At 43.3% G+C, this 11925-nt stretch overlaps 1 protein-coding gene across 1 annotated transcript; it reads left to right on the top strand.

Annotated features, from left to right (window-relative positions):
• Window positions 1-7764: 7764 nt before the first annotated feature.
• Window positions 7765-9866, top strand: LOC308322081 (paired mesoderm homeobox protein 2B-like; the record flags this gene model as incomplete). Its single annotated transcript, XM_080773276.1, is given in 4 exon segments — window positions 7765-8005; window positions 8749-8874; window positions 8877-8935; window positions 9414-9866. Coding segments are annotated over 4 exon segments (879 nt in total).
• Window positions 9867-11925: the final 2059 nt, after the last annotated feature.

Raw genomic sequence — 11925 nt, 5'->3', positions numbered from 1 at the left:
CTAGGCCTGATGTTGAAATTTAAAACATGTCTTCTAAATGACAATTTTCTGAAAAACCTCATGTTTCTGTATCAATGTTGCTCAATATTTCATGTCAAGGACATGACCCATCTGAAAATGTGTTGTTCCAGCCAGGAACCTCTCAGAAGCAAAGATTTGAATTCGCTCTGAATGAAAGTTTTGAGCCATATGAGCTCGTATGAGCTTGTAGATCTGCTATTTTTCAATAGCTAAAGTATAACGTAATGCTTAAAACACCAAAAGGGGAAAAAACATTGCAGACTGCTCTAAAGTACAGAATCGCATGCACGGTATGGTACAACTGACCTTCAACTGAACAGGGTTGACGGTTCTATGCGTCCCAGCTCTGCAGTGCAGGACACATTCTTCAGAGTCCCGGAGAAGAGAAGCCCTCTGGGAAACAGGAAGTAGATCAGAGTCTGGATTGGACCGACCGTGTCTGATATGGCTCCCATCTGGCTATTCTTTAAGGATTACATCCAATCAAATTAAGGCCTGATTGATCAACGGGCACTGCCATTGGATGGTGGCTAGTGTCACTATAGTACAGATGCCCTGTTCCATCACTATATACTATGAGTGGGTTTGCTGAGGAGATGCAACAATGACAAAGAACAGTAAAAAAAAGTTCACTTACCGGTATTTCATAATGCATGCTTCAGAACATTGGAACACACATGGTACATGCACAGAAGAGTGATATAGTAAGAGAGTGGCGACACTAGCGTTGACTCCCATTGTAACGATGGAATGCGGAAGTGCTCATTCTATCTCAATGGGATAGTTCCAGCCATAGGAGCAAAGTTTGGAACTATAGCTAGCCCATAGGCACCCGCTTTGCGGCGAGATCAAAGCGGGTCGCCACTCTCCTACTCTACACTCTGATGCACAGTATGCATGCACAGTACATTTCTATTCACTTGGAACCCAGCGATGATGGTAGGCAGGTTTCTGAACTGTCCATGATCCACCAATGAGAGGCAGAGTGAGTAAATTGAAATTGAGCATTTATTAGGACCAATTATATGAAGATAAGGTTGAACATGGGTGAAGTGCATGTTCATTTAGGAGTCCAGGAAGGAAAGAGAATGCAGCTATACCCTGAATACAAACAAAAAAATGAATGAATGAAATTATTTTGTACTGAATAGAGCTTAAAATGCAATTTCTGTCATAAAAATAAAAATAAATGTTTTAAAAGGTCTGTATTTTTACCAAGTTAGCCCACTCTTATAGAATGTCAATAAAATAAGTAAGTCATAAGTAAGCCTTATTTGATGCTAACTTTGACGCAGCGCCCTCTAGAGACATAGTTCTCAACCTGTGACCCATTGAGCATGCATTACATGCCTATCCAATCCTATTGCACGGTGTGAGCTATGGGCGTGAGCGACCTGCAAAACTGTACAGTCAGACAATAGGCCCATATTATACAGAAAAAAACCAATATGACGTTCTATTTTTGGTTTCCTAATTCTGAGGAAATAATTAAGAAGGAATTTGATTGACAATTTGCCTAGGGGGTGCATATAAGGCAAGCCTCGCTGTCTGTGGCCGTGTTAGTCACACATGGACGGCAACAGAATATGAACAAGGGGGTCCTGCCGGACGGTCGAGGCGAGACAGACACATTAGAGGCAGCTTTTGAAATTAATGGCAGGTGTTTATACATGTTGAATATTTGCATATGAGAACAGGGAGGGTGGGTGCAATAATAAACATCACAATGCGCTGCTGTATGATAATCATATATGATCCACACAATGACCTTGACGGGTTTTATGATGGATTGGAGAGGCACGGCCGTACTGTAATTGTGACTCTCTCCCCTGGACGCCTCCTCCGCCTCTGAACAACAAGCGACATCCGCTCTCTCTCGCCGGTGCCATTTTTTTTGTTTTGTTTTTTAACATTAAAAACCGCTCCATCATTCTCGATGTGGCCTGCCCTTGTCGCCCACACCCCACAGCCCTAGATGGCCATTAATCGCTTAATTCCAGTAAACCTTACGTGTGCACAATAGCGCGCTGTCTCTCACTAATGCATGTGTGATTAAGCTTTTAGCCTCGACCACCACACGGCATTATTAAACCAGCAGGTCCTTGTATAGAAGCGATCCCCCAAATGCCTTCAGGGGGCCGGCGGGGCAGGCATGGCCGGCAGGGCCGGGAGGAGGGAGGAGAAGCACGCAGGGATTCGGGGCGAGTTAATGACACTGACCCTCACTTCCCCAACAGCTATTCAATTCAACAATAATAACGGGTCACGCAGCTGATTTATGAGGCCGGGGGCTAATAATTGTCAATTGCTTTCTGTGTAGTGTGTGTGTGTGTGTGTGTGTGTGTGTGTGTGTGTGCGCGCGCGCGCGCGCGTGTGCGTGTGTGTGTGTGTGTGTGTGTGTGTGTGCATGCATGCGTGCGTGTGTGTGTGGGGGGGGGGGTATTCTAAATAAGATGAGCCTTGACCCCTGCAAGGGGTTGATAACTCAGGCAGCCAAAAAAAAAAAAAATAACAGATGACGCGAGCTCAAAGTGACGTCTGTCTGGCTGTTTAATTTTGACGTGTTAATTAACCGTATAGCAATATTTACGAATAGTTACCAAAAGTCACCATGATGCAGCCTTATTATTCGAATACAAATAATATAATAAATGCAGTGCTTTCTCGTATTGACTATAAACGGCTTGGCCTTGTTGTTACTGGATTAAAAACATTTCTATAGAGGAGCATCGTCTTCTAAGCCATTAGGCTGCAGTCATATCCATCCGACTCACTGCGATAAATTAATAAGAACCGATGGTCTCGTGGAGAGGAAAATTCAATTACTAAGTTTATTTACAGGGAAAATCTCATGAAGGCCATTGACCAATGTTAAACAGCACGGGATGAAACGATGACAAGAGCTCCGATAAGAATTTAATTCCATCTCATTTCGGGACGATTTTATGAATCAAATTCTTGAACACACTGGCCAAGGAGATTTAATGATCACATCTTTTCGGAATCTTATTGCCCGAGCCGGGTCGATGGCATTTCTCTCCGTTAATGTCGACTTAGAGGTTGGAGTAATTTAGTAATTGATTCCTTTTGCCTAGCTCTCGCTCGTGCCAAGGCCGCGTTTGAGGGCAATACGTTTGCTAATCTTATCCCCCGGAATAAGATTTCTATGCTAATCCCCTTTCGCCGGTCTCTTGGTCACTTGGGAAGAGAGAGAGAGAGAGAGAGAGAGAGAGAGAGAGAGAGAGAGAGAGAGAGAGAGAGAGAGAGAGAGAGAGAGAGAGAGAGAGAGAGAGAGAGAGAGAGAGACATACAGACAGACAGACAGACAGACAGACAGACAGACAGACAGACAGACAGACAGACAGACAGACAGACAAGACAAGACAGACAGGGTTGACTTCGACCTCTTGGCCAATGATGAACAGGAGTGAACATATACACGGATTGTCGGGGAATCTGCATGCATGTGCAGTGCGCCAATCCGTGGTATTTCGCCGTCTTTGGGTGAGACCGGTTGAAAGGCCAATAAAAGAAATGTTGCATCAATAAGCCAGAAATTAGGTCATATAGGCTATATACTTCGTCAGACTGATGGTGTCGTGCCGTGCGCCCAACATAACTAAAACAATAAAAACATGTACAACAAAGCTCACGGTGCTTTGTTTTTGTGAGCTTGTATATTTTCGAGGAGGGGAAAAACTTTACTTGACACCAAAAGGAGGACAGGCTGTTGTAATTTAATTTATCTCTTCTACAACAGATGTCACTTTCCATCTGCGCGCGTGGAAATGTGAGGCCGTCTCTCTTTTACGCACACAGCGGAGCATCAACATGTTGGTCTAATGGTCTTGGAGGTTAGGTTGTTTATACGATTTACACACTGTCTGTCTGTCTGTCTGTCTGGCATGCAGTTCAAAGCAACAGCAGCTAAAACATAACCACATTGGGCCACATAGGCCTATTAAGTTTTAGCCTTTTCCTTTTTTGGCAAACAATGAAATGTGTCACAAATTGTTTTAATACTGAATTCATATAGAATAAATATATGCGCGATGGTTTACAGAACATGTCCCATATAATTCACAAAATGTCCTCGTTTCCCTTCATGTTTCTATATCACTGCACAAATTGCTTGCACGCATGCATGCATGCAGGTGAAATCAAAAGCGCCTCCCGCGCACCATCTCAGCCATGCGGCCCCATCATCCATTCCCCCCTGCATGCTGTCAAATTGAGACGTCAGCCTGAATTGTCACGAGAGCATCTTCTTGAATGAATATTTGATGTTATCTGTTGCCGAGCCACTCCCTCCTCGTCCATACACACCGTATTAATAACGGCTTTGATAAGCGTTAAGATTCCTGGGGCGGAGGAGGGAGAGAGAGCGAAAGAGAGAGACATTAAGGTGAAATGTGACAAGCGGTCCCTCCCCATCGCCCGCTCTCCTTTATCTTCCTCTGTTGTGTCTTTTTTGGGGGGGACTAGATCCATCCAATCCATCCGCAGACAATGGCATTTTGTTCGCCGTTTTGTCCCCTCCTGTCGGCCCGCATTCCGATATTGCTGAGCAACGATGGCGTCGCGCTAAATGAGAGAGGAGTTTCCCCACCAGCGCACCACGGTGCACGCCTTTAAAACGTCCCTGTCTTGTCTGCCAACTATTGTCCGGCACTTGCCCAGGAAATTTAGGGGCTTGCACACATCGCATTTTCCTGATTTATTTAAGTGACAGCATACGGTCGCCGCTCTTTATGCGCCATTGAATTACAAATTAACCACCGCTTTAGTTGAGTTAAATGGTCATTACGGGCTACTGTAAATCACTGATTCCATACAGACTAAAGTCCCGGTGTTTGCTTTAAGGGAGGTGGTGCTTTACTATCAAGGACTATGTAATTATGCTTAGAGTAAAGACCCATTTGATGTAGGCCTATATGCGCTTATACGATATATGGATAATACACGCACATGTTAGTGATTTTAGACCATGCACGGGAGAGTTCAAATTTGTAAAACGTTATAAAAAAACTGAGAATATATAGACACCGGTTTCAGGTTTTTCACATCATGTCATGAGAGATTATAGGTTAACTGTAAATTTGCAGGCCTATAGTAATTTAGCTTAAACTTGAGGGAAAATGGGGTTTTAAAAAAAAGTTAAATCAACATCAACAGCTTTAACCACAACAACAAAGTAGGCTACCAACCCCCCCCCCCCCCCCCCCCCTGCAGAATTGAGTGACCGGCTGATGGAATTGACGGAGATGTTGAAAACTATAAAAGGAGTAAGGTTTCAATAGCTGGTGGTGGACTTATGGTGGTGGACTTATGGACTATAGACCGCAGAGAATAAAGAGTCCGCTTCAGTGAAAAGGGAACCGCTGGCTAAAAGCTATAATTGTATTTGCCTCGGCAAAATATCAGAAAAGACTTCTCGTTTCTTTGAGCGTTATTAGATTAATGCCCAGAGATGGGCTTCTTTTCTCGCTGCCAGACGCGTGGAGGGAGGACGGTGCACCATTTGGTCTTTGGTTTCAATAATCAAATTAACCCATTTGGTACAACTTTTCGGCCGCGGCTCTCGCGTGCAGAAAGGAGAAAAAGGAAAACATTTACATAATAGGCAACGGGTTGTGTCAAGAAAGAATTAACTTTTTTTTCACTTCTCCTCGTTGATCCCTGAAAAGACTGCGCGCGCGCGCACACACACGCACACGCGCGCACACACACACACACACACACACACACACACACACACTCACACACACACACACACACACACACACACACACACACACACACACACACACACACACACACACACAGCAACAACACATCAGACTCAGCAATTGTGCAAAATGTAATTGATGGGCAAAGTGTCCAGACAATTGTTGCGACACACATGCACCAACATACATTATATATATATATATATATATATATATATATATAAATGTAAGCATATAACAATGACACATTCATCCGATCGATGAGCGTTCTTCATCATTCATAAGCCAATAATATTTTCTATATGAAAGTATGAATCTCACCGCGTTGCGGTGATTCGGGGACAGAGTGACTTCGAGGCCCTTCAGTTCTTTGACGTAGCGACGAAGCAAAGCCATCCTGACCTGAACCTGATACCTTAATACGGACATGAGGAGATCTGTGCTCGGGCTGTGCTGCTGCTGCTGCTGCTGTGCGCCTGAATTCAATCCCGTGGAAGAACAGACAGAACAGAGTGTGTAAACACTAAACACAGCGTAAATAAATAAAGGTTCACCTTATTAACCAAAATAACCAAATTAACCACTCAGCCCAATATTGTAGAGAAGCCTAAAGAGGTCCGACGATTACTTCCCCCTCTTCACTTCGTTACTTTCATTAGAATCGTGTTATTCGACGAATAAAAGGAATAATTAATGTGATAAAAGTTAATTACACACTCATTATAGAACAAATAATAATAAAAACATTCTCCGACATTTTGTTGTGTAGCATAATTTGACATTGTCACTATTACGTAACAAATTAAAGAAACGGGAAAAACATGCATTTTGGAAGACGAAAAAAAAATGCTACAAAATATTCATTACTATACCTAATCGATATAAACAAGTATAATTTCGGTTACTTTCGTTTTTTTTTACTTACACCGTATAAAGCTTATTGGTCCCAAACTAAGAATTACATGTGTAAAAAGCCCCACATATTTATTAATAATAATAATAACAACAATAATAATAATAATAATATTAATAGTGGACGATTTAAAATAATTTAAAATGAGTCAAATAATATTACAAATAAACATGCCAAAACATTGAGTCAGTTTGGTTATGATATGCAATGTTATTTGTATAACGGTCTTGGCGACACCTGCTATGGTGCAGAAATAATAGCATTTCTGGCATCCGCAGTCAAGTTTAAAGGGAGTGAAAACAGTGGGATATCATATAAGACGAACATAGAGAGAGAGGGAGAGAGAGAGAGAGGAATACTATATGTGAAATTCTGCCCAAGGTATACGGTCGGTTAAAAGGCTTAAAAGCTTGGAGAAAATTGGATCAGGGAGAATCGTCACCCAACTTTCATTATTTCCAAGTGGTGTGATTGAATTAAAGGGCAAGATGGTGGTTAGAGCGGAGTGGGGTGGGATGGCGCGGGGAGGTGGGGGGGAGGGGGGTGTTGGGGGGGGGGGGGGGGGGGGGGAGCTTGGCGCGTAATGGCGTGGTATTAAATTCTAATTAGAGATGCAGGGGATCAATGATAGGGAGGTTGGACAGCGGCGGGCCCCCAGTGCACAGCCCAATAGACTGATGAGTTATTGTCATGTAAAAAAGCGCTAGCAATAAGACCAAACGCTTTGCTATTGTCCAAGCAGGAAAGAGCCAAGTTTATTATGAGGACTATATGCTCTAGAGACCTCGGGCAAGGCGGCTCTTAGGGGGCTTTTCATAAAACAGGGCTAGGTTGCTATAAAGGAGGCCAGTTTTGGAGCGGGCGCTGAGCAGTGCACATCTACCCACACGGTCTATATAGCCTCTTTTCAAACAAGTCAAAAACCAAGCAAGTATATAGTCTAATCTCTCCCCAACTCAAGCCTGATCGCCGCATCCTTGTCATTTTTTTTAATCTAATTTTGAGTTTTATTTACCTTTTTTTGTTGTTGGTTGGTTGGTTTGGTTTGGTTTCCCCGGGATCAAGTTGCAACTTTCTAACTCCACACTGAAGCCTTTTCAAATGTATAAAATGGAGTATTCTTACCTAAATTCCTCCGCCTACGAGTCATGTATGGCCGGGATGGACACGTCGAGCCTGGCGTCAGCCTATGCGGACTTCAGCTCGTGCAGCCAGGCCAGCGGCTTCCAGTACAACCCCATCAGGACGACGTTCGGCGCGACCTCCGGCTGCCCGTCGCTCACGCCGGGCTCCTGCAGCCTCGGGACCCTGCGGGACCACCAGAGCAGCCCGTACGCCGCAGGTAAGCCGCACCCGAACTTTGCTTTGCTCGGCTCGCCGCAGCTCCTCCACGGATCAGTCTCTCTATACTCGCGCGGGGTATATACATATACCTACTAGGACCGTCCTTGATTGCATTTGAAAATGGAAATGTGTTTAGTATTTACCAAACGAAATTTGCTTACACAAATGAAAGAATTTATCACGTTAGAAGCGATTGCAGGCGAGCTGGTAATTCGGTTACGGGGTTATACTATCCCAGAGTCACACCCAAACCGCCAACAAAATTATCTTAAGCTGCCAAAATGATAGGCATAATTTATTTACTTTGCGATGAGACATAAAGCTTCGAAAATAATTAGATAACCAAAGACTAAAGCTCATTATTGACACCGAATTGGAGTTTACAGTAGCAGCGACTGACTGGGAGGGATATGGGGAACATTATGACAAGTTTCCAAACTTGAGCCCCCCAATCTCCGAGCTTCAACAATTAGTTTATCATTACAATTAACCACATCACAGGTCAGCAGCATCAATTCAGCGCTCATTCGCGGGTAATCAAAGCCATAATACAATAAGAGTAGCCGCGTCCAATAATACCAAGCTATGTAACGGGATTTTAAACAAAATATTGAATTTGGCTTTACTTCAGTTTGACGACATTGTTTGCAATTACAGGTGCTTATGTTCCCCTGCAGTGCAACAGCGAGCACGTTTTTTAAGCGGTGTCACTCATTCCCCTTTTTGTTTTATTTTTTACAGTTCCATACAAACTTTTCACCGACCACGGAGGACTCAACGAGAAGAGGAAGCAGAGACGCATACGGACCACCTTCACCAGTGCCCAGCTCAAGGAGCTGGAACGGGTGTTCGCCGAGACCCACTACCCGATATTTACACGCGCGAGGAGCTGGCTCTCAAAATCGATTTGACCGAAGCCAGAGTTCAGGTATACATCCCTCGGAGAATGATCTCCATGAAAGGCTCATCGTATAGCATCAGTCCACCCCAGCCATGGTGTCACCATTATACGCACAGATGTACGCGACGACGCACCCTGGTATTGCAGTTGTAGAATTTAAAACATGATGAGGATTATTTGACACATGTATTCTTTTACACATTTTTTATAAAAGTTGACAAATAAACATGTTGGTCTGACTCTAGCCTATAGCCCACTACATATAGCCTATTGTACACATTTCTCTTTATTTGGTTTATTATATCAACACGAATATGTCAACTCTCAAATGCCCTGCATGCATGGTGGGTTTTATTTAAGAATTAGTCATTTGCAATTGTGGCCCTTGGGATTCGAGGAACACTATAGTGATTCAATGTTTTGTAAATAAAAAATAATATCGGGCCCTATTTAATTATTATTACGACAGAAATGTGATTAGTCATGGGTCTTTTTTAAATCTCAGGTGTGGTTCCAAAACCGGCGCGCCAAGTTCCGCAAGCAGGAGCGCGCTGCCGCTGCCGCCGCTGCCGCCGCTAAGAACGGCTCCGGCAAGAAAAACGACTCGAGGGACGATCTTGACAGCAAGGAGCCCAAAGCCACCGACCCGGACAGCACGGGCGGACCGGGTCCGAACCCCGTGCCCACCTCCAACTGCGGCGGCGGCCCGAGCCCGACCGGAGGCCAGCAGGTGAACACGAACGGGAACAACGGACAGGTCGGGCAGGACCAGGTGAAGACCTCGGTGCAGGCGAGCGGCATGCAGGGGGTGACAGCGCCGAGCCAAGGCTGGGCCAGCGCCCCGGGAACCATCACCTCCATCCCGGACTCATTGGGCGGGCCCTTCGCCAGCGTACTGTCGTCTTTGCAAAGACAGAACGGAGCCAAAGCTACATTAGTAAAGACCAGCATGTTCTAATGCAAGCGAAGGGAGAAATAGAACAGAGGGAGAAATATGGCTTCCGAAGACTGACACACACACCGCAGCGGCAGTGTGTTATACATCACAGACCATCGGGACAATGACACGCACTTCAACATGATGACAAGTCTTTGTATCTATTTTTTTGATTGTTTGTTTGAGTTTTTGGTCGCTTTGCGCAGTTCCCTTCGGGTTCCTTATGTGTGTGGTTGAAGTAACCACAACTTCACAAGCGTCGCGTGCATTCAGAAAGCATATAGTGCCATCATAGAAGCAGTATAGGCCTGCAACATTTTAAGTCACATAAAAAAACCCACCTGCTTGGTTTTGGTATAGCCGCGGACTTTTAAGTTGACGCCTGAAGAAGATGCCCATCACACAAACAATCGTGTGAAACTCCCATCCAAGAAGATGCTGATAACGTTTTTGTCCGCTTTCTTTTTCTAGACACAACTTGCTATGTGTAGTAAACAAAATAAATAAAAAAAACAAAGGGGGAAAAAAGAAGAGGAAAAGTTCAGGGCTCGCGAGAATTTAGTTTCTTTAAATTATGATATCAACGGAAACATTATTTCTTCGACAAAAAGGCACAAAAGTACAACAAATGTTCACAGTACCACTGACAGGAATATGTATGTTTTGTGTGTCTTTATACGGCAGTGTTTTTTGTGGCTCAAATTGTATAGTGTTAAATATGTATTATTGTCTAGTTGACCCATAGGCCATTACTTCCTTGTAGATCATGCAGTCTTTTTGATGTTTTACAAAATTCCCTCTGAAGAATTTATTTTGGGTAAAAAAAGAAGAAAGGGAATGGATGCAAACATTATTGTATTTATTTCTATATAATTTGCATGTTGTCTCTTTGTCTGATTTTACATTGATCCCCCCCCCCCCCCCCCCCCCCCATTTTGTGAGCATTATTATGTATAACATTTGTTTTGTCCAGGATCTGAAAGTTATTTATATGTAGGTAATGAATGCTTATATTTAAGAAGGAAATATTTCTACATGTGCACATAGTTTTCCAGGTGTACCATTGAAATGGTTGTTGATGATAAAAAAATAATAATAATAGTCCACATTTGCTTTGTCATGTTTTCTTATGGGCGATAACGCTAATAATAACGTAATCCCTTATAGTTAAATGTAATGCTTTTGAAAAAACAAAACAATAACACGCCATACTCACTGTATGAAAAGGCCTCAAAGATCTGTCCGTTTTTTAAAAGACCAGCGACAAGACAATCAACGGGCCTCCGAGTTCAGCACCATGGACAGCGGCATGCATCCAGCTCGCTTAGACCGGCAGAAGTCGCCATGCAGTCGGTCGCGGGCAGAAACCTCGTATCTGCAAATTTATCATCATCACATACATACAAATAAATGTAAAAGTGTCGCACAAAAGTATAGCTTATATAGTGAAAATAGCAGATCTATAGAAGCTCTGTCAACGCGTTGCAATATGCGATATGTTTCCATGTTGTCACTGCAGCTCTCAGCTCTACAATGTACATTGCACCAAACTGTTGTGTTGAGGTTGCTTATACCTGGGACAACAGCTAAATAAATAGTGATAATTAAAATAAAATAAAAAGCCAAACAAAAACAAAACACTAAAACATGTTTATCTGAAATGATGGTTCTTATTTGATCTGCAGTGTATTGTAGATATTCTTTGTAGAGTTTTGTCTTCAGTGTTAAAACTAAACTAAACAAATCTCAAAAAGCACCAAGGATCTATGGTTAACGATTACGACATGGGCGGCGCAGCTATGCTACTTTCTATACTTATAGATGAGTAAAGAATATTCCATTCTTACCATTTTATTCTCCCCTCAGATGCTCAAGTCCAGTATAGAATGTAGCCTTAGCTGTTTTTGCGCAATCTTGTGCATATAGAGTCTCCCATGCTGGCATTCCTCCCAAATGTACCGTGCAGAAATGACTTCATTCCGTTAATATAGTCGATCAACATGCTTAAATCAAGTGCAGTATAGTCAACTTTTTAAATCCTTTGTAGGCACTAATCGCCTGAGTGTTCACTAGGTCTCTC

The sequence above is a fragment of the Protomyctophum bolini genome (assembly GCF_963924005.1).
Source record: "Protomyctophum bolini genome assembly, chromosome: 10".
Lineage (NCBI taxonomy): Eukaryota > Metazoa > Chordata > Actinopteri > Myctophiformes > Myctophidae > Protomyctophum > Protomyctophum bolini.
The sequence above is the reverse complement of the archived record's forward strand: the minus strand, read 5'-3'. Positions and strand labels throughout refer to the sequence as shown.